Source organism: Myotis daubentonii, chromosome 5, assembly GCF_963259705.1.
Source record: "Myotis daubentonii chromosome 5, mMyoDau2.1, whole genome shotgun sequence".
Classification (NCBI taxonomy): Eukaryota; Metazoa; Chordata; class Mammalia; order Chiroptera; family Vespertilionidae; genus Myotis; species Myotis daubentonii.
Window position 1 is genome coordinate 30548721 of NC_081844.1, and position 23055 is coordinate 30571775.

General features: G+C 54.5%; 1 protein-coding gene and 1 pseudogene across 19 annotated transcripts in view; both read left to right on the plus strand.

The window, feature by feature from the left end:
- PTPRS (protein tyrosine phosphatase receptor type S) overlaps positions 1-13135 on the plus strand; it is a 100881-nt gene extending 87746 nt beyond the window's left edge. For 11 of the 19 annotated variants that reach the window (XM_059697055.1, XM_059697058.1, XM_059697059.1 and 8 more), the window contains 13 exons: positions 1436-1483; positions 2486-2583; positions 2664-2787; positions 3359-3534; positions 3619-3738; positions 6593-6747; positions 6861-7146; positions 7289-7467; positions 8434-8560; positions 8739-8864; positions 10980-11134; positions 11290-11425; positions 11972-13135. In XM_059697055.1, the coding sequence (XP_059553038.1) occupies positions 1436-1483; positions 2486-2583; positions 2664-2787; positions 3359-3534; positions 3619-3738; positions 6593-6747; positions 6861-7146; positions 7289-7467; positions 8434-8560; positions 8739-8864; positions 10980-11134; positions 11290-11425; positions 11972-12040 (1799 nt within the window). In that variant the 3' untranslated portion in view covers positions 12041-13135. The remainder of the gene's footprint in view (positions 1-1435; positions 1484-2485; positions 2584-2663; positions 2788-3358; positions 3535-3618; positions 3739-6592; positions 6748-6860; positions 7147-7288; positions 7468-8433; positions 8561-8738; positions 8865-10979; positions 11135-11289; positions 11426-11971) is intronic. The other 8 variants (XM_059697061.1, XM_059697064.1, XM_059697063.1 and 5 more) reach the window with 1 other exon arrangement.
- Positions 13136-17702: 4567 nt separating this feature from the next.
- On the plus strand, positions 17703-18764 carry LOC132236080 (ERBB receptor feedback inhibitor 1-like; annotated as a pseudogene).
- Positions 18765-23055: the final 4291 nt, after the last annotated feature.

Genomic DNA, 23055 nt, shown 5'->3' on the forward strand with positions numbered 1-23055 from the left:
ATTTCCGGTGTATATATATATGTGTTATACCTATATTGCCCAAAAGCAGTCATTTTGACTGCTTGGGAAATTTTAAATAATCAAATGACTGTTATTATTGAATTGAGTAATAACAGTTCGGCTCTGTATTGAAATAACAGTTTTCATTTTTTTTCGATTACCGTCACATGATAACATACAAGTACATGATAAATTGTCGATACTTGATAAGTTGCAGTTGCTCAATAAGCTAAACTAGTACTTGTTATTCGAATCTTTATGCAGTGATACTTGTTCTAATAAGTTGTTTATTTTATTTCTTTTGTGCCCTAAATTCATGAAAGAAATGTCGAATAGAAGTGAGTTATTGGAAAAGCTAAGGAAATAAGTGAAGAGTGCTCCGATATTATTCTTTCACGATGCAGTCATTTTGACTGCTTTTGGGCAATATAGGTATATACTAAATTTCAGTCTTTCTAGTGTTAAAGGACGCGTTAAACCACAAAGCCCTCCTCCTTTCTTCTGGCAGAAAGAGCTATGCTTCTGTTCACACCTCTAGTCTGAAGACCACTTGGCCTTTTCCCATACTCCCTGGGATGTGCCCCTAGCAAGGCACTAATTACACCTCCCACACGGCCCGCATCTCCCCTCCACGCCACAGATGCTCGCGCGCCGTCTGCCTCCGAACAGCTCCCTGTAGATGAGTAATATGCAGCTTAGGTCACCTCCACGCCAGGTGGGGAACTGAATCAGTCTTGTCCGTGATCATCTTCACGAACAGGAACCACGCACTCCCGCCTCCTCCCTCTGACCGGCTCGTGCCAGCTGCTTCTAACCAAACAAGGGGCTTTTCGTGTAACTGACGGTGGCTGTTCCTAACGTGGTTCCCTCGTTCCCGCTACCTGCGCTCTGGAATCTGCTTTCTGTTTCTGACTGGTCCATATTAACTCGGTTTCCAACCAAATAGGGATTTTAAACATATTTAACTGATGGCTGCCGTCCTCGTAGGAATCACGGAAGGTCTCATGGGGCACCTCTAATGTACTCCCTTCTCTTATCTCTCCTGTGGCAGCTGTTTCCATTTAAATGAGGGTTTCAAACTTGTGTGTTTAACTGACAGCTGACGTCCTCTTAAAGTTCATGGCGTCGGCCCCTGTCCTTCCAACACCCTCAGTTCTCCCTCACCATCCTGCCTTCTCCAAACCCCGCCATGACCCACACAGGGACCCAGGGCCAGAGGGGTGTGGGTGACGTTGACGGAAGAAACTAAAACTGTGGGCTCCTCCCAGAGCCGTGGCTCAACACCGGGCAGCGGAAGCAGCCGCTGCTCCGGGCCCCTCGCGGCTGACGTGCCCGGCCCTGCGTCTGTCGGCAGCCGTGTGCGTGCACCCAGCACGGGGTGGGGGAGGCAGCGCCCCGCGTGTTTTCATTCATTTATTGTTTGCTGTTTCTGCAGATTCGGGCCTCAGCAGCCCCCTCAGGGAGCCGGGGTTTCGCTTTGAAAGTTAGTTCCTGTGTCTTTCTGTCCTCGGCTCCCTTCCCCACCGCCCCTCGTTTGTTTTCAGCGTTGGTCTCTCCATCCCGCCACCGCTCTGCCCACCTGTCCTGCGCTGGCTTCAGGGGAAAGGGGTCTGGCCCACTGCGCCCTTAGCGTGCTGGTGCTGACTGTGTGCGGGGGTGGGGACAGGGACGTAGGTGAGACACATACGAACGGAAGAACAGGAGCCCACCCCTGTGGCAGGCAGGGAGAGCCACCAGGCAAGTGGACACCAGCCTCACACTCCATAGGGGGGGCTCTTGGAGACCCCTGGGGGCCCCCACCAGAACAGCAGGTGTTCACCAGCCGGCCTGGCAACGCTTGACCCGTTTGACGTAGCTGCAGAGTGCGAGTGTGAGCGCACAGGGAGCACTGGCCGGGGCGTGGAGACGGGTCTGGCAGACCCAGATACCAGGAAGAAAGAGCCAGGCCCACCCCACTCCCTCCAGGCACCACCCACCCCCAGGGGCGCGAAGATCAGGGCTGTCACCCATCCATGTACAGGATGAGGACACGGGGCGCAGTGCCTGCCCCGGCCGGCGGAGACACTGCCTGCAGGCCCTCAGCTCTCCTGGCAGAGGACCGGTCGGCCCCCGGACCCTAACTGGCAGAAAGGAGTGTCTCCCACCCCGGGGAACAGTGAGGCCCAGCCAGCTGCCATCGCTTCTCCATTTCTGTGTCACCCGCCTGCTTCCTGCCACGAGGCATCAGGAGCTGGAAGTCCTCCAGGGCACCCCTCCCCCGGCTGGGTGGGGACGGAGCGGGAGGACCGTGTGAGCAGGGGTGCGGGCGTGGCCGGGCCTGCAGCCCCTGCTGCTCCACTCAGACCCTCGGGCCAGGGTCCCCGCACCCGCCAGGCCCTCTAACCACGGCTCGTCCATCGCAGACTCACACTGTAGAGCACCCCACCCCCGGCCTCGGGCTGGCCCCCCATGACCGGCCGCCCCGCGGGGTCTGCTCTCCCCACAGGCATGCTTAGCCACCCGCCGATCCCCATCTCAGACATGGCCGAGCACACGGAGCGCCTCAAGGCTAATGACAGCCTCAAGCTCTCCCAGGAGTACGAGGTGAGCTGAACCCTCCCCCCAGTCACCCCCCCCCAGGCCCTCCGATGGCCACCTGACACCCCCACCTCCCCATCCCGCAGTCCATTGACCCAGGCCAGCAGTTCACGTGGGAGCATTCCAACCTGGAAGTGAACAAGCCCAAGAACCGCTACGCCAACGTCATTGCCTACGACCACTCCCGCGTCATCCTCCAGCCCATCGAAGGTAGCACGCGGTCCCGGGCCATCCTGCCCTCCTCCCCCCGAGTGCCCACCGTCCCTGCCCCGCCTCCAGGCCATGGGGCAGGCCAGCGTAGACAAGCTGGGGGTCGGAGGATGGGGGGGGAGGGCAACGGGGGAAGAAGCCTGATTCTGGGCTCAGGCCTGGTCCAGCACCAGAAACCGCTGGGGACTGTTAGCTGTATATTTAAGTGATGGCTGCTATCCCTTACGTGTTTCCACCAGCCACTCCACACCGCTCCACTCAACTGGAGCCGCTCTGCCACCCAGGGACGGAGGGCAGGGTCTGGGGCATTTCTGTGGTCCCAGGTTGGAGGAGGGGCTGCTCGTGACAGCTAGAGGGGGGCCGGGGATGCTGCTCCACGCCCTGCCGTGCCCAGGACGGCCCCACAGAGCGCCCCACGTGGCAGCAGTGCTGTGGGATCCCGACGTCCGTGCCCACGATTTGCTGGGGGACAGATCGGGGTGCTCCGAGAGGGCTTCCAGTTGGGCTCATGGAGCCAGGCTGAAAGGACGGGGCACCCCCACTGATCTCCGGCTTCTCGCCCGGGCCGTAGGCATCGTGGGCAGCGACTACATCAATGCCAACTATGTGGACGGCTACCGACGGCAGAACGCGTACATCGCCACGCAGGGGCCGCTGCCCGAGACCTTCGGGGACTTCTGGCGCATGGTGTGGGAGCAGCGCTCGGCCACCATCGTCATGATGACCCGGCTAGAGGAGAAATCACGGGTGAGGCCTGGGCCCCGCCCCCCACCCCCAGAGTCCCCAGCCAGCCCAGGCTCACACTCACCTCCATTCTCCTTTCCGGCACAGATCAAATGTGATCAGTACTGGCCCAACAGGGGCACGGAGACCTACGGCTTCATCCAGGTAACGCTGCTGGACACCATCGAGCTGGCCACGTTCTGCGTGCGGACCTTCTCCCTGCACAAGGTGGGCAGGCCAGGCTGGAGGCTGCAGAGGGAGGATGGGGGGGCGGGGAGGCAGAGGAGGAAGATGGGCCCAGCTTCTGCCCATTGACCCAGGCTGACCACATTCTCATGAAGCCCATTTTATGGATGGGGAAACTGAGGCCCGGAGTGGGGCACCTCGTGTCCCTGGCCACAGCAAGAGGACAAAACCAGCAGAACCCAGTTGAGCAGTGAATCTGTTACCCTCCTGGGCCTGGGACGGGTCCTGGCAGAGGCCGCTAAGCCCTGCCCTTATGGGAGCTTAAGTCTGGGGTGGAGCCGAGCTGGAGGGACCCTGCAGGCCTTGGGCAGTCGGGGCTGGGCCAGAGGTAATCTTAGATAAGTACTTACCTGAAGGCTGCTCGCCATAACGCGGCTCCCCTGTCCTACATCGGCGGTTCGCCATTGCAGCAGCCTGCCATCCGGAGGGAGATTGTCGTGACGCGGAGTAGAGGTGCTTACCACACCACGATCCTCCCTCCACGCAGTCAGGTCCTCTCTCAGCACTGAGCACAGGCCCGGCCCGAGCACCAGAAAGCTGAGAGGATGAGCCGGAGGAGGCAGTGAGGATTCTTAGCTCATTCACACACGCCCAGCACTTGCTGTGTGTCAGGCCCTGACCCGGCACCAGGACACAGCAGGGACCACGACAGACGGAATATCCTGACCTTGTGGGGCTTAGTCTAGTGGACAAGACACAGACCAAAGACATGCAAATAATAGATCTTTTCTTATTAAATGTATTGCCGTTGGTTGATAATACGTTTAGGGCAGAGGTTCTCCACCTGTGGGTCGCGACCCCTTTGGGGGTCGAACGACCCTTTCACAGGAGTCGCCTAAGACCATCAGAAAACACATATGTAATTACATATTGTTTTTGTGATGAATCACTATGCTTTAATTATGTTCAATTTGTAACAATGAAAATACATCCTGCATATCAGATATTTACATGACGATTCATAACAGTAGCAAAATTACAGTTATGAAGGAGCAACGAAGATAATTTTATGGTTGGGGGTCTCCACAACATAAGGAACTGTAGGAAAGGGTCACGGCATTAGGAAGGTTGAGAACCACTGGGTTAGGGCGTCTGTCTGGGTAACATGACATCTCTTACTCCATTGTGCGCTCACCACCGAGTCCAGTCGCCTCCTGTCGCTGTGTATTTGACCCCCTTTATCCTTGTCCCCCACCCCCTTTCCCCTTTGGGAACCACCATCCTGTTGTCTGTACTTAAGAGTTTGTTCATGTGTTGCTTCCTGTGCTTTCCTGTCTGACTGACTTCACGCAGCATAATATTCTCAAGGTCCACTCACGTTGTCACCAATGGCAGTATTTGGTCTTCGCTTTTGGCCGATAGCATTCCACTGTGTGTACGGACCGCGTCCTCAGCGCCCGCTCATCCTTCGGAGGGCACTGCGGTTGTCTCCGTGCCTTGGCCGCCGTGAATAATGTCGCGGTGAACGTAGGGGTACACAGATCTTTGTGTGTGTTCAAGCTTTTCAGGTAGATCCCCAGGAGAGGGATTGCTGGGCCATGTGGGTTATTGTTAATTTTTTGAGGAGCCTCCATCGTGTTTCCGTAGTGGCTGTGCCAGTTGACGTTCCCACCGGCTGTGAGTGAGGGTTCCCTTTTCTCCACAGCCTCTCCAGCACTTATGACTTGTCTTGTTGGTAATAGCCATTTTGACAGGGGTGAGGTGGTACCTCCTTGTGGTTTGGATTGATACTCCCCTGGTAGCTAGTGAGGTTGGGCATCTGTATGTCCTGGGAAATTGTTCAGGTCCTCTGCCCATATTTTAATCAGGTTGTTTTGTGGTTGTTGAGTTGTATGAATTCTTTATATATTTTGGATATTAGCCCTGTATTGGAATATCACTTGCAAATGTGTTTCTCCCATTTAGTTGGTTGCCTGTTTGTTTTGTTGATGGTTTCTCTTGCTGTGCCGAAGCTTTTTCGCTTGACGCAGTCCCATTCATTTATTTTTTTCTTTTACTTCTCTTGCCTTGGGGGGAGGGGAGGTCAAGTTCACAAAAACCCCTCTGAGGCCAAGGTCCAAACACGACAAAATCTCATGTGTAGGGTTAAAATAAAGGAGAGGAGAGGAATAGAATGTGTACTGGGGGACCTGGAGGAAGTGAGGAGGGAGCCATGAGATGTGGGGAACTAGCATTCCAGGCAGAGGGCACAGCTAGTGCAAAGGCCCTGGGGCAGGACCATGGCTGGTGCATTGGGGGAACAGTGAGAAGGCCATGGGGCTGAGTGAACAGGGGAGAGGAGTTGGGGACAGGGAGGGATGGGCAGGCTGTGCAGGGCCTGTGGGCCATGGGGAGGGCTTGGGCTTTTACCCCCAGGGAGGGGGAGCTCTGGAGGGCTGTCGGCACAGGAGGTGCGGGACCTGACCCATGCTCACAGGCGCTCTCTGGCTTCTGGGGGGGTGGCACCGGCAGACTGGAGGGTCCAGGATGGCGATGGGGAGGACTGTGGTGATTGCCAAGAGGGGGTGAGAAGTGGGCGGGTGTGGGATAGACTTTGAAGGCAGTGATAGTGTTGGCCGGTATGTTGGGTGTAGAAAGGGAGTCACGCCGAGGGTGACATTGAAGTTGTGGTCAGCCCCTGGAAGGATGGGACCACCACCAGCTGAGATGGCGGGAGCAGGTGGAGGGAGAAAGTGGGGGCACAATGTTGGCCCAGTCGTGTGAGACAGACATGAAGCTTTCTTGTGGGGACCCCTCTGTGTCGGGGCAGCTGGCCCCCCGAGTCAGACATGGGCGCAGGGGTCGGAGGCGTGTGGGTGGTGGGCTGCGGTGACAGGTGTGTCCCTGTGGCTCCCAGAACGGCTCCAGCGAGAAGCGTGAAGTCCGCCAGTTCCAGTTCACGGCGTGGCCGGACCACGGGGTGCCCGAGTACCCCACCCCATTCCTGGCTTTCCTACGGAGAGTCAAGACCTGCAACCCCCCCGATGCCGGCCCCGTGGTGGTCCACTGCAGGTAGGCGGGTCCCCGTCTCTGCGTCCCGCTCCCGCCTGTGTCCTGTTCCCACCTGCGCGCCCCGCTCGCTCTCCCCCCTCCTGAGGATCCCGGTCGCCGCCCTGTCCCCGCAGCGCCGGGGTGGGCCGCACGGGCTGCTTCATCGTCATCGACGCCATGCTGGAGCGCATCAAGCCGGAGAAGACGGTGGACGTGTACGGCCACGTGACGCTCATGCGGTCCCAGCGCAACTACATGGTGCAGACCGAGGACCAGTACAGCTTCATCCACGAGGCCCTGCTGGAGGCCGTGGGCTGCGGCAACACGGAGGTGCCCGCCCGCAGCCTCTACGCCTACATCCAGAAGCTGGCCCAGGTGGAGCCCGGCGAGCACGTCACCGGCATGGAGCTCGAGTTCAAGGTGGGAAAGGGCCGAGGCGCGGAGACTGACGTCACCCCCAGCGATGGGGACAGGGTGTGGGGGGTGATCCCTGCGACCGTGGTACCCTCGGGGCTCGGGCTGGAGGCTGTTCTGATGCCAGCCCCGCCTCCTTGCCCCCCAGCGGCTGGCCAACTCCAAAGCCCACACATCCCGCTTCATCAGTGCCAATCTGCCTTGTAACAAGTTCAAGAACCGCCTGGTCAACATCATGCCGTACGAGAGCACGCGGGTCTGCCTGCAGCCCATCCGGGGCGTGGAGGGCTCCGACTACATCAACGCCAGCTTCATCGACGGCTACAGGTACCCGCCTGTGCCCGGCGACACCGGGCCCCGGAGGGTCCCAGCCTGGTCCCGAGGGGCCTCCGTCCTCGCTTGGGAGTCGAAGCGGCACAGACACTGCCTGCCTCGCCAGGCACAGCTGAGGCGGAGGGAGGGCTGCCGTCCATAATGGGGTCCGTCTTCCCCTTTACACCCGTGGTTCTGTCTGAGCAATTCTGTCCCCCAGGGGAAATGTGGCCAAGTCTAGGGACTTTTTAAAAACATGTAAACTTGTATGGATTTAGGAGAGAGAGAAACGTCGATGATGAGAGAGGATCATTGATTGGCTGCCCCCTGCATGCCCCCCACCAGGGATCCAGCCCACAGCTGCAACCTGGGCATGTGCCCTGACCAGGAATCGAACCCTGACCTCCTTGGTTCATAGGTCGAGGGTCAGCCACTGAGCCACACGGGCTGGGCTAAGGACGTTTTTGATTGTCATGATTTGAGTATGTGTGGAGGGGAGAGGTGGCTACCACTGGCATATAGTGGGTGGGGGCCAGGGATTTTGCCCAGAAGAGTGCCCATCACAGAGTGAGCCGGCCTTGAAGGTCAGTCCCGCTGACGCTGAGAAACCGTGGCCAAAGGAGGTTGTCTGGGCAGAAGGTACCACTGTGCCACGGCCTGGCTGGGAGAGAGGACTTGGCCTGTGTCAACGACCCAAGTAGTTTACTGGCACTTGAGGGAGGTGGCGTGGGCAGTTCTGCGAGCGGGAATGTATCCCGAGGCTGATGGCTTTCCTGTGTGTGAAACGGGGTGACTGGGAGGGCCGAGTCAGACGGGGAGGCGGCCCCTGGTCAGCCCGTCCCAAGGAGGCGGGCACGTGGCAGGTGCGGCTGCCGAGGTCCTGCTTTGCTCCTGACCCACCGGGAGCATCAAGCCGGTGCCAGGCCTCGGCCCGGGGCCCCACCAGCCGGGACTCACCGCCCCCGCCCCCCGACCCCACAGGCAGCAGAAGGCCTACATCGCCACGCAGGGGCCGCTGGCGGAGACCACGGAGGACTTCTGGCGCATGCTGTGGGAGAACAACTCCACCATCGTGGTGATGCTCACCAAGCTGCGGGAGATGGGCCGGGTACGCGGGGGGCGCGGGGGGCGGGCGGGGGGCGGGCGGGGGACGCGGGGGGGCGCGGGGGGCGGGCCGGGTACGCGGGGGGCGGGCGGGGGGCGCGGGGGGCGGGCGGGGGGCGCGGGGGGCGGGCGGGGCCGGCGGCACCGGGCAGGGCTGACCACGGACGCCATCCCCTCGGCAGGAAAAGTGTCACCAGTACTGGCCGGCCGAGCGCTCCGCCCGCTACCAGTACTTTGTGGTGGACCCGATGGCGGAGTACAACATGCCACAGTACATCCTGCGGGAATTCAAGGTCACGGACGCCCGGGTGAGTGCGGGACGGGTGGGCGGCAGGGACCAGCCCCGGGCCGAGCTCACTGTTTCCCGGTTGGTCTGGAGACGGCGTCCCAGTTGGGGGTAGAAGCGAAGGCCCGGGACAGGAGTCAGCACGGGGGGCGGGAGGAAAAGTGCGCTGACCAGTCGCTTCTGTCGCCAGGAGGGTGGAAGAGGACCGTGCCCCTGCGCTGGCCCCATCGTGTCCCCATTTGAGCCTGTGGGACCCGCTCACTAGGGAACACAGCCCAGGGGGTCATGTGAAAGGGGGGAGGGGGTGTCCCCCGGAAGCAGCAGCCTGTGGAGAGTGAGGGGCTGGGAGCCGGGTGGGGGATCTGCCATAGCTGGTGCTGGGGTGGAAATGGGCTGTGGGATGGGGAAGGGTGGGGAACCACGGGACTCGGTGCTGGGAGTTGGCACCACCGGGCAGGGAGAAATGACAAGGCGGAGGGGATGTTGGCAGGGGTGGGGGGTGGGGGTGGGGGCTGGGAAAGGGCAGGCGGGGGCTGCCAGTGGCTGGCGAAGCCGGACTGAAGGAGCGGCATCGCTGGTCGTGGTGCTGGTGCTGGTGCTGCTGGTGGTGAAGATGGGGCCAGTGGGTTGCTGGGATGTGGTTGGAGAGTCAGTGGAAGGTTGTACTGTTGGACGGGGAGGAGGGCAGGCAAGGACAGTGCTGGGAGGAAGAGGGGACCGGAGGATGGAACGTGAGGGTGACGTGTTATCAGCACCGGACGGAGGGAGAGCGGAGAACAGCCGGCCTGGGGGCGGGTGGTGATGGAGAAGAAAATCGATGGGAAATGGCTCTAAAAGTCAAGAATGATGAGCGCTCAGTGCAGCAGACAGTGCTGTGCGGGGTACAGACGGAGGAGGACGGGGCTGGAGAAGGCCGGTGCCAGGTGAGGAGGTGAGAGAAGGTCAGAGGAAGGTGGTCCCCTCCAGGGTGACCCCGCGAAGGGTGGGCTGTGGGAAGTGGTGCTGTTGGGAGAGTGAAGACGCGGACGGCGCTGCTGGGTGTGGGGAGGCCCGGTTGGAGGGAAGGAGGATTGGGGGTGGGGAGGGAACGGCAGTGGAAGGGGACGTCACTGGTGTCAGGGATGGACAGTCGCCTGTGGGGGTAAGACAGGAGGGGTTGGTGGTGCTCTTAGGTGATAGAGGGTGGGGAGCACGGGGGCCCCACTGACCTGCGGGGGATGTGCTCCAAGACCACAGTGGAAGCCTGAGCCTGTAGCTAGTACTGAGCCCTGGATATACGACGGTTTCCTTATACATACATACCAGCTACACACAGTAAGAGATTAACAGTAGCTAACAAACACTAGTGATAAAGTAGAACAGCTATAACAAGATATTGTGACAAAAGCTATTGAGTGGCTTTGGGGCCATGTGAAGTGAGACTTGGGTCACTGGAACGTGAGCTCTGCGGTGTCGCCACAGTCGATCTGATGGCCAAGACGGCCGCTAAGCGACTGACGGGCGGGAGCGTATATAGCGCCCCTACACCGGGCAAAGGGATGCCCCGTACCAGGCAGGACAGAGCAGGGCGTGAGGTTCCGTCACACTCCTCAGTGTCACACCATCTAAAACTTACCAACTGGGAAATGCCAGAAATAAGCAATTCCTATTTTGGAGCCTAGTTGACTGCGGGTAACTGAAAGTGTGGAAACCGAAACTGCAGATAAGGGAGGGGCTGCTGTCATCTGTGGGGGCCGGGGGGGGGGGGGGGGGGCGGCTCGGGCAGGAAGTGAGGAGTTGGAGCGTGGATGGTGGAAGGCGCCGTTGGGTGGTGAAGGATGAAAGACGATGGTGTGGGGAGGTGCTCAGAGCCAGAGGACATGGGGGTGGGTGGTGCGGGAGGGGGGATGGCCGGGTGGGGAGGTGCTGGATGTCCTGGTTGTGGAGGCTGGGATGGCGGTGGGGAGTGGACAGTGTCCATGGGAGATGGTGACATAGATGGGAGGAAGGTGTTGCTGGCAATGAGACTGGAGCATCTCGGTGGAAGATGGTGCCTGAGTGAGTCCTCAGGGCGGGCGGGGCCGGGTGGGGGATGGGACGGGAAGCAGCCCTGCCTCCACGCACCTCAGTAGCGAGGTGGGGCTCTTCTCCTTTCCAGGACGGCCAGTCGCGGACCGTCCGGCAGTTCCAGTTCACGGACTGGCCGGAGCAGGGCGTGCCCAAGTCGGGGGAGGGCTTCATTGACTTCATCGGCCAAGTGCACAAGACCAAGGAGCAGTTCGGCCAGGACGGCCCCATCTCCGTCCACTGCAGGTGCGCTGCTCCCCGAGCCCAGCCCACTTTCTGGCCGGGGAAACTGAGGCCCGAGGAGGGTAACCGTCAGCCTCGGGCGGTCCAGTCTGAGCTATGTCCATGCCTGGGGAGCGGGGGCCCCACGCCCCAGCCGCTGAGCCGCCTTCCCCCCACAGTGCCGGCGTGGGCAGGACCGGCGTCTTCATCACGCTCAGCATCGTGCTGGAGCGGATGCGGTACGAGGGCGTCGTGGACATCTTCCAGACGGTGAAGATGCTGCGGACCCAGAGGCCGGCCATGGTGCAGACGGAGGTGAGGCAGGGGCGGGGGAGACAGGCCTCAGTTTCCTCCTCTGTGAGGTGGGCTCGTTGTGAATGGGCGGCCCTCAGTGCCTCCTGCTTTGGGCTGGAAGGGGCTAGTCAGCTCTCGACACAAGAGCAGATTGAAGTCCAGAGCCAAGAAGTGTCCCCTGGAGTGGACGCAGAGGGGCCCATTCGAGTCCCAGAGTCGCAGCGAGTTTATGGCTCAGCCAGGACCCCAGGACGGCCACGGATTCTGAGATCCCACCATTTCCCGACCGGGAGACTGAGCCCCGAGTGGGAGGTCTTCCCTGTGACCGCACTCCCGTTGGGCCTTTTCACAAAGTCCCCAAACCTTTCTGGAGAGACGGGCGGGGGAAGCTGAGCAACCAAGTCTTAAAGGATGTACATGACCTTCAGGCGGAGACGGGGAAGGGCGTTCGGGTGGAGAGTCAGCCCATACAAGGGACACACGCCAGGCTGAGGAGGGTGGCGGCCCTGGGGCGCCCGGGGAGGCGTCGGAGCAGGAGAGCCCTGACTGAGCCCGTTCCCCCCGCAGGACGAGTACCAGTTCTGTTACCAGGCCGCCCTGGAGTACCTGGGAAGCTTTGACCACTATGCAACCTAAAGCCATGGTCGCCCGGCCGAACTCCAGCGGCTCCAGACGCCTCTGCCGGGGCCGGGTGGGGCCCGGGAGGCCTGGACCCCGGCGGCAGCGTTTCCACACGGTCTCTGGGCACGCCGCGGCCCCTCGAGCCCCCGTGCGGCCCCAGCAACCTCCCTGGCACCGGCCGCGGCCTTCAGATACTTGCCACATTCCTCGTTCCTTCCGATTCCAAAATGAGCAGTCCCGGGGTGGGGGGTGGGGGTGGTAAGCAAATGGGGGTTCTCCCCAGAACCAGAGGAGGGCAGGGGCCACGAACTTGACCCCTCGTCCCCCCCAGGTAGCCTTCCAGCCCTGCGCTCCGGGGGTGCCGGGCCGGGAGGGCAGAATTCAGCTTTCTTTTCTCCGTGTAACTACCCAGCGACATTTTCTTTTTTTTTAAATAGCGTATTTTTTTCCCATTTTTTTTAAAAAGAAGAAACAAACTGAAAAAAAAAAAAAAGTGACTCGCAGTCAGTGAATTTAAAAAGAAAAACCTTGCTTATTCCTGTTACCGTCACAGTCTGTTTTTTCACGGTAGGAAACGTTCTTGTGTGGCGGCTGCGTCCGCCAGCGCGCGCCCGACAGCTGGCCTCGGCGGCTTCTTCCTCTTTCCTGCCATCAGGAGCCCTGCCTCACTCGAGAATAGGACGGCCTTTTGCTCCTGGTTTTTTTCCCGTTTTTTTCCTCTCTTTTTGTTTAATGATTAAATTCTCAGACATATCAAGGACAGTTCTGAGGGTGGGCGGTGGAGGGGAGGGCACTGCAGCCCGAACCTCCCACCCCTCCCCCTGAGGAGGAGGCACGAACAGCACGGGAGGTCCTGCCTTTTCGGGGACAGGGAGGCTGCGTGCTGCCCCCGTTCAGGGAGCCTTCCCCCCCGGGACTACGGGGCAGTTCTGGGGCAAAGGCAGAAAGGACGGTATCCCCCACCCCTGAGCAGGTGAGCTTTCCTCTTTGTACAAGAGCAGATCGGCCGCCGCTCTCGACGCTGTCCATTCAAACGGAAGCAGCGGGGTGGTTTTCCCGCCTCTGTGTATGTAGATATACCGACTTTGTATTAAAGGAAGATCGTCTGAACTTGGCCGTGGGTGGCATCTCTGTCGTGCCCGGTCTGTCCCACCTTGTCCCGGGGCTGGCCGGGGCCTGGGAAGCTGTGTCCTCATTCCGTCGTGTGACAGTCCAAGGAGGGGCGGGGCCCAGAGAGGTGGTGTTGCTGGTCCAAGATGACACAGTGGCTAAGGGGCTGGGATTTGAACCTAGAACCCACGTTCTGGTCTTACAGGGCGGCCTCCTTGATAATAGTTATTCTTGTTGATTATAGTGTGACCATTGAGCACCTACCAGGAGCCAGTTCTCTGAGATCGGCATCATCAGCCCAGTTTACAGATGGGGAGACTGAGGTTCAGAGAGGGGCAGGCACTCACCCAGAGTCACACACACAGAAGCTGGAGCTGGGGTCCGGGGTCTGGTCAGTCCCACCTGCAGCCACGCTGCCCTCTCCAGAAGGGCCGGTGCCCACGGAAGGCAGCACTGGGTTAGGAGCACTATTCTTAGCCGGTGAGTGGGCCCATCCTCAGAGCCAGGGTCAGGCCCGGGGGATGCAGGGGGAACCATTTCCTGTCTATACCTTGACTAGAAGCCAGAGATGGGATGAAAGACACGCTCCCCCCTCTGGTCACACACAGGCTCCAGGGATGAGAAGGGTGGTCTTAGTGAGGACGGGCCCAGGCTAGGAAAGGGTGGGTCATCCCTTCAAGAAACCATCAGGTCCAGTATTCAAAAATACGTATATAAAAGATGTGACAGCACCATTCATAAAATTAGTCGAATAGATGGATCAAATTCTATATTCCCCAAATTCTCAAATATTCATGGACCATCTATGAAAAATCAGCATTTAGAAAAACCAGCAGTGGACTCTTTTTTTTTTTTTTATCCTTACCCAAGGACCGTGGTCAGCAAACCACAGCTTGCGAGCCACATGCGGCTCTTTGGCCCCCTGAGTGTGGCTCTTCCACAAAATACCGCCACACTCAAGGGGCCGAAGAGCCGCATGTGGCTTGTGAGCTGAGGTTTGCCGAGCCGCAAGTTTGCCGACCACTGCCCAAGGACATGGGTAAGGATATTTTTAGAGATAGGAAAGAAGAGAGAAATATTAGTGTGAGAGAGAGACATCAATTAGCTGCCTCCTGCATGCACCCCGACAGGGGATCGAATCCACAACCTGGACATGTGCCCTGACCGGGAATCTGAACCTGCAACCTTTCAATATACCGGACAGTGCTCCAACCAACTGAGCCACCTGGCCAGGGCAACAGTGGACATCTTTACAAATTCCAAGAAACAAATATTAAATAAGATAACCTGATCTTGGCACCAAGGAGCAGATTATGTAACTAAAGTCTGCCTCCCCCAAAAGACACAGTGTGGGAAATCTTAAAACATTTCTAAATGAAGCATGGGCTTAAGGAAAGAACATAAAGGAGTGTATTATGTAATGAAACCTTTGGAGTGCAGCCAAAGAGGTGCCCAGAGGAAAATGTATAGCCTTGAACACATGGTTCAGAAAACAATAAATTCAGAAACTTAGTGAACTTAAAAAACCAGTGTTCCAAGCTTTCAATTCAAATAACTAGGGAGTAATAGAAAAAAATCCTAATAAAAAAATAAAAGTAAAAGTGAAAATTAACTGGGAATTTTTGAGGTACTTTTGTATTAACAAAAAACATTTAGCTCCTGACTTCTGAATTCACTCTTCTTAGTGACAGATTGTGGGGCAAAATGGACAGGAAAGTCAGACTCTTAACCTAAGTTTGGTCCCAGCCGAATCATCTGAGATGATTACTCTGCCCAGATAACTCCCACTCCATCCTCAAAGCCCCATTTTAAAAGCCCCTCTGGTCTCCTGAGCCCACGACTCTGAAGTGTCTAAATAGGAGATACCTCGCCCTCCTTACTGGAAACTGGACGAAGAGGATCTTCAGGGAAAATTAATGTGTGTGACCCTCAGTTCTCTGGTTCAGCCCTTGAGATGCTCATGGCTGCGGTTGGAAGTAGGTGGTGGCGGGCAGGAATCTATCTGAGGGCTTCCTGGAAGAGGAGGACCCTTGGAAATTGTCTTAACCTACAGGCATAATCACCAAGACAATATCTCCAGATATCTTGGCCCTGCCACAGGAGACCATAACATACATCCCCATTTATTGAGCACTGATTGTATACTGGCCACAATATAACTTTATGCAATAAAGTTATAAATCCTTCTGATAATGGACAGATAAGAAAACAGGCGCTAAGAGGTCAGGTCTCTTACCCAAGAGGATGCAGATGGTAAGTAGTAGAATTGGACATGGGTCAAGGTGTGCCCTTTTGCCATGGTCATAGTGAAGGAGTTCAAGGCATCTATGAGCTCTGCCTGCCCACGGTCAGTATCAGCCACACACACCACAGCCCCAGGCTGGGAGGGATGGAGCCCACCTCCCATCGCCATGGATCTGGCAGGGGCCACAGCGCTGTAGTGCTCTGTTAGGTGCAAATGCCCTAAATACACACTTTAACAACAACAATTAAAAATGTTTAAAGTAAAAACATCCACAAGGAGGAATGGAAAGAGTCACAGTGGTGCTAGAGATGGAACCTAACTCAGGAACAGAAAGATCAAGTCCTCAAAATAAGGACCTTGATGAATAATGTAATAGCAAACCTGATCAAACAGGTATGTACAGGACTTTATGCCCAACAAATAAATAATGTACATTCTGCCCAAACACAGAGCCATCATGAAAACAGAACATATATTAGGTCATAAAGGGAAACTCAACAGTCAGACTTAATAGCCACAATGCAATCCTATATAATAAAGAGCTAATATGCTAATTAGACTTGACAGCAGATTGGCCAGTGGGCGGGGCCGTGAGGCAGCCGGGGCTGCGAGGGCTGAGCCCCTTGCATGAGTTTCTTGCATCGGGCCTCTAGTAAAATTATAAATCAATGACATCTAGCTCCTGGAATCCACATAATTGTAAGTATTAAAATAAGTAATGAATTATGTAAGTTATAAAGTATTTAAAGCTGAATGAGGAGTCTGCTGCCAATAAAAACCAGTGCGATGCAACCAAAGATGTACTCAGAGGTATAAAGTCAACTGCTTTTATGGGGGGAGGAAGGTCACAGAATATAAATGAAATAAGCAGCCACAGAAGTACTCAGAGGCAAATATATAGCCTTATGTGAATTTACGAGGAAAATACCTGAAAATAAACTAAAGCTTTCAACTAAACGTATACAAAAAGAACAAACCCAAGGTAAGTCAAGGGAAAATATTAGTAAGACAGCCAGAAATCAATAGATGGGAAACTATGGCAGCCACAAGAAAATAACATAAAAAGCTGAATCTTTAGGAACACCCATAAAAGAGGCAGACCTTTGGCCGGAAGAAAGAAGACACAAACAATATTAGGGATGAGGGGACCAACTACTCTTACAGAGGAGAGATTTTAAAGGGTGTGTATACCATTAAAGCTGTAAAAGGATAAAATAGAAAAATTTAAGAAATCAAAATTAAGTCATTAAAAAGTGAATAATCTTAGAAATTATTGAAATGATGGTCAAGGATTCATCCCCCACACAAAACACCTTCACAGATGGTTTTCCAGGTGAGTTTTGCCAAATCTTCAATGAAGAAATGATTTGCATCTTTTATAAACTGTCGGCTTATGGGGGGGAAATAGGTAGGACTCTGTACGGGGACAACCTGCGGTGCGAGTAGCACATCCCTCTTCCGTGTCAAGGTGCGAAAAGGCTTCGAAAATACCCACTATGCAAATCCAGCATCTTAAAAGAACAGGATGTTATAACACACTAGGGAAGGAATTCTGGAATGCAAGAACAGTGTAACATTAGAAAACCTACTCAAGTGAGACTTAAACTGCTACACTGGAGAGCAGCTAGTAAGTTGAAGATGTATATAAGCTTTGCCTCACTCTGTGGACTCTTGCAGATGCCCAAGGAGACGTACAGGTGCATCTAGAGTAGGAGTATTTGTTGTTTTTTTTAAAAAAGATATAAGTATATGCCCTAACTGGTTTGGCTCAGAGGATAGAGCGTCGGCCTGCGGGCTCAAGGGTCCCAGGTTCGATTCCCGTCAAGGGCATGTACCTTGGTTGCAGGCACATCCCCAATAGGGAGTGTGCAGGAGGCAGCTGGTCGATGTTTCTCTCTCATCGATGTTTCTAACTCTCTATCCCTCTCCCTTCCTCTCTGTAAAAAATCAATAAAATATATTTTTTAAAAAAGATATAAGTATAATATATTTTTATAATAAACAATTTTTAATTGGAACCAATTTTATAAAAATTGGAACCAACTTAAATATCCACCAGCAGGAAAATGTATAAAGAATTCAGTGTGATGGAATACTATACAGCCGTGAACATGAGGCCATTAGGACTCTGCCCTACATGAGTGGATCTCAAACAAGGACCAAAATAAGCAGGCAGCAAGGAGAAAAGGTCGTGTGGTTTCGTTATAGAATACCTTCAAACACATAAAGCAAATACGTAGGAGTGAGGACTAGACAGATAAGCAGTCAATATACAGTAACTCAGCTATATGGCAATATTACCAAGAGCAATCTACAGATTCGATGCAAACCCATCAAAATCACAACCGAGGCCCAGTGCCGGCAGGAGCAGCGGTGCAGCCGGGCGCCTGCGCGGTGGACCCCAGCCGGGTGGAGCCAGCCTGGACGGCGCGGACGGCAGGTGGAGCTCACCTGCACAGACAGGGACTCGCTGTCCGGAGATGCGCCCTCCGACTTCAGCGTCGTGGATGCAGGCAGATCAACTCCGCCTATTTCGAAACCCGACTGTCTCTGTGGTGAACCTCAGCCACCCAACCCCCACCCCACGCACCCCGGCAGGACGCGGGGGGCAGCCCTCAGACCCTCGTCCGCCGCAGAGCCACGGAGGCTCCTCCCACAGCCGCCATAAAGGTGCACAGCACCGTCCACAGAGCTTCCCCACACCCCGGCGCAGACAAGCCCGAGGTCCCCCCGGGGCCCCCATCCCTCCGCGCCCCGGAAGCCCGATTACAGAAGGTGGTCGGCGCAGGTCACTCCCAGCACCTACGGCGACGGAGACAGGTCCCCCGAAGTGCCACCCAGGGAGCCCTTGTCAAGGAGCAACTCCCACACCTGGAGTCCCGCAAGCCTTTCTTACCTCCACGGGGTCATGCCCCCCACGCAGAGCTTTACCCGGGACCCAAGTACGTCAGCAGCAAAGCTCTGCAAAGACAGCCCAGCGAAGGCCCTGCCAGCCCGCCCCCGGCATCCTGCCCATCACTGAGCATGGGCAGCAGGTCCGCTCGACACACTGGTACCTACTCCCTGAGAGACGGCCGCACCTGGGCAGATAGGAAACATTTTCACGGAAGCAGAGGAAGCGAAGGCCAGCACCCAAATACAGCCCTTACCTGCTGGCGGCAGGATCGCCAGGCCACAGAGAAGCTGGACCTGGGACCAAGTGGATGTGGGCGGCCTCGTGCAGCGTAAGCACTTGTCCTAGTGGTTTCTCCACAGCGCGGGCCACCGGTCGGCAGAGGGTCCACGGGAGCAAATGGTTCTCAAGCAGTTTTCCAGTTTGGCTGAGGTTCGCGGGAAATGTTTCAGGTGCAGAATAAACTTGAACTCTGAAGAGAGAGGGTGAGAGGTGCTGTCATGCGGAGGACCCCCGATGTCCTTGGCCTGGAGAAAAGTCTGTCCAAGTCTATAAAGATGTGAGGGGGACGCAGTTATATACGCCCACATCACAGACCCACATCATAGACCGATAGGTAAACTCGCGGTCTAGCAGTAGGCGGTTAACCAGTTACAGTGGGGCCTTGACTTACGAGTTTAATTCCTTCCATGAAGGAGCTCATAACTCAAATAACTCGTATGTCAAATCAGTGAACGAGTGAGACACGTGATGCTGGGCTGATGTTGTGGCGCTCACTGTGACATTCGCTGAGCCAACTAGCGGTGGGGTATCTGAAGCTGGCTCGTAACCCGAATTTTAGCTCGCAACTCAAAGCAAAAAATCGGCCGAGAGACGGCTCGTATCTCGAAAAACTCATTAGTCGGGACACTCGTAAGTCAAAGCCCCACTGTAGTTCCTATCTCAGTGATGTGTTTTCAGCATAAAACTCACGCTGGACTAGGACTCCTGATAGACTGAAAACTGAGCCAACAGAAGAAAGCACAGCATTTAGAATCATAAAGAATTACTTTTCCCACTGCATGGGAGAACACATTGCCAATGATGTTTCAAATGAGGGTTTAATCTCCAACATTTACAGAGAACTCATACAACTTAACAAAAGGAAGATAACTGATCCTAAAAACAATGGGCAAAGGACCTAAATAGACACTTTTCAAAAGAGGACATACAGAAGGTGGAGAGACATATGAAAACATGCTCAAAGTCACTAATCATCCGGGACATGCAAATCAAAACAACAATGAGGTACCATCTCACACCTGTAAGAATGGCTATCATCAACAAATCAACAAATGACAAGTGCTGGAGAGGATGCAGAGAAAAAGGAACCCTTGTGCACTGCTGGTGGGAATGCAGACTGGTGCAGCCACTATGGAAGACAGTATGGAGCTTCCTCAAAAAACTAAAAACGGAACTCCCATTTGACCCAGTGAACCCACTTCTAGGAATATATCCCAAGAAAGTAGAAACACCAATCAGAGAAGACATATGCACCCCTATGTTCATAGCAGCACAATTCACCATAGCTAAGATTTGGAAACAGATGAATGGATTAGAAAACTGTGGTACATCTACATAATGGAATACTACACTGCTGTAAAAAAGAAGGAATTTTTACCATTTGCAACAGCATGGATGGTCCTGGAGAGCATTATGCTAAGTGAAATAAGCCAGTCAGAGAAAGGTAAATATCACATGATCTCACTCATATGTGGTATATAATGATCAACATAATTTGATGAACAAGAATAGATCCAGAGCCGAAACCGGTTTGGCTCAGTGGATAGAGCGTTGGCCTGAGGACTGAAAGGTCCCAGGTTCGATTCCGGTCAAGGGCATGTACCTGGGTTGCGGGCACATCCCCAGTAGGAGATGTGCAGGAGGCAGCTGATCAATATTTCTCTCTCATCGATGTTTCTAACTCTCTCTCTCTCTCCCTTCCTCTCTGTAAAGAATCAATAAAATATAGTAAAAAAAAAAAAAAAAAAAAGAAAGAATAGATCCAGAGACAAATGGCGGGGGGAGCGGGGGTGTGTGGTTAGAGAGCAACCGAAGGACTTGTATGCATATTAGCATAACCAGTGGACACAGACACTGGAGCAGTGGGGGCTTGCCTGGGGTGGGAATGGCTGGGCGGCAGGGGGGATCACTTGGGGAAAAAGGAGACATATGTAAAACTTTAGGCAATAAAAAAAATAATAATTTTGCTGAGTAAGTTTGAAGATTCCTGGCTCTTTGGTCGTTATATTTTGTTTGATGCATTTTTGCAGCCTTTTCCATGGGGAGTGGGGAGTGTGTCCTTACTGTGGCTGTACCTGCCTGGTGTAAAAATCGCCCGAGACCTGAAGACGTGCAGATTTCACTTCCTTCGCTGCGGGGAGGACTAGCAGTTTACTAGCAGTTATACTTCCACCTGTACGTGTCTCACTTCTTGAAAAACAAGGAGGTAGTAGAACATTTTCCTTACAGTTCCTGCTTCATCCCACCCACACAACGGCCACTGTCGCGCTGCCTCACAGGAACAGCGGCCGTGGTAGGCCCAACGCAAACGGTTCCTTTTAAGCAAGAATGAAACACAGCTGTGTGATTGGAGTTACTGTGTGGGAACATGTGTTTTGGGTTTTTTTTAGACGATTAATAATCACATACAACACACGCTGGCCTTGTGCTGCTGGTTCCCACCCAGTATTTCCAGGCGTTGCTTGCTGTTGAAGGAAAGCCTTCTGACCAAGAGCAACTATGTCTTATAGGAGAGTCGCATCAGCACCGGCTGCTTTCAGTCCCACCGCGCGCCGCTCCTCACTCACACTGCCCCCCAGCCTCCGCGTGCTCCCCCCGCAGCGAGGCCCCCAGGAGAAGGTGCTCCCTGCGCCGTGCGTGGCCGCGATGTCCTCGCAACAGTGAAACCAGCCGCTTACAGTTCCACTGCTGAGTGATGGAGCTACTTAACGCTGATGTGCTCGTCCGAACTAAAGGCAGGTTAGAACATGCTTTAGGAAAATGCACGGATTTCTGCATTACGTGTACAGGATTGGACAAAGGATTTTATTCATTTTTGTTGCATTATTTTGAGTATTTTCATTTTAATAAAGTTACAATACCTATTTATAATTTTAAAAAAAATCACAACCATCTTTTTCTCAGTAGTGGTCAAGCTGATCCTCAAGTTCAAATGGCACTGCGAGGGGCCCAGGACAGACAGTACAATCTTTAAACTGAACAACAACGTTGGAGGACTCACGCTTCCCAATTACAAAACTTGCAGTAATGAAAAACACTGTGGTATGGGCATAAGGGTAGGCAGACAGGTCGATGGAACAGGACTGCAAGTCCAGAAACAAACACATACGTCCATGACCAGTGATTTTTCTACCAGGAGCCACGACCATTCGATGAAGACAGAATGGTCCCTTCAACAAATGGCGCTGGGACTGCCAGACAACCACAGGCCACAGGATGAACGTGGACCCTGCCTCACATCATCTACGAGAATCAACTCAACATGGGTCGGAGACCTACACGTCAGAGCTAAATTGTAGACCAGGAAAGCTCAGCGGCCGGCCCAGGCGGCGCCTCGAGGCCTGTCACTGCGGGGGAGGGAGGTCTTCACTGAACGGACCCACATGTGGTGACATAAACATATGGATCAGCTGCTTCACAATACGAAGAATGCAAATAACTAAATGCCTTTTTAAACTTAAAAAAAGGGAAAGTTTTTGTGTAGAAATTCAACTTTCTACACAAAAGTTGAGAGCAATAGAATCTGCTCCCTCTTCACTTGGACTTCACATCACTCACTCTGGGGCCGTGGTTGGCAAACTGCGGCTCCCGAGCCACATGTGGCTCTTTGGCCTCTTGAGTGTGGCTCTTCCTAAGCCTTAGGAGTACCCTAATTAAGTTAATAACAATGTACCTACCTATATAGTTAAAGTTTAAAAAATTTGGCTCTCAAAAGAAATTTCAATCGTTGTACTGTTGATACTTGGCTCTGTTGACTAATGAGTTTGCCTACCGCTGCTCTGGGGGAAGCCAGCTGCCCTGCTGCAAGGCGTGGCCCACCTGGCAGGGAGTGGAAGCCCCACCCCCACCCCCCAACAGCCATGCGAGTGGGTTCAGAAGTGGGTCTCCCAGCCCCCAGCCAAGCCTTCCATTCCTGGCTGAAACCTAGGACAGAACCAGAATAGACAGCTAAATTGTTCTCAGATTCCTGATCTGCATAAACTGTGAGAGAATAAATAGTTGATGTTTGATTCAGAGGTAAAAGAGTGAAGACAGGGAAAACACAAAATGGAGTGACTTTAACCAAGCTGCTAAGTTATTAACATTAGGACGGCGGAGACATCAGAAAACAATTCTTGTTCTTGTCTCAGACTAGCCTCGGAACTTAAGCTTTTGAACTATCCAGTACTGTCAATGCCTGAACAGCTATTTACCTACAACCCTCTGACCACCCCCTAAAGGACTCAGGTGACCAGACCGCTTGGCACCTGTCCTCCAGACCACCTGACAGCTGGCTAGTAGCCATCCTGGACCAATCTTAGGGCTAAGAACACAGAACTGATTATTCTCAAGAGTGCATTTTTTACTATAATAACTTTTTTTCTTTCTTTATTGATTAAGGTATTACATATGTGTCCTTATCCTCTCATTGCCCCCCCCTCCCTCGCCCCCAGCTCATGCCCTCACACCCCTGGTGTCTGTGTCCATTGGTTAGGCTTATATGTAAACATACAAGTCCTT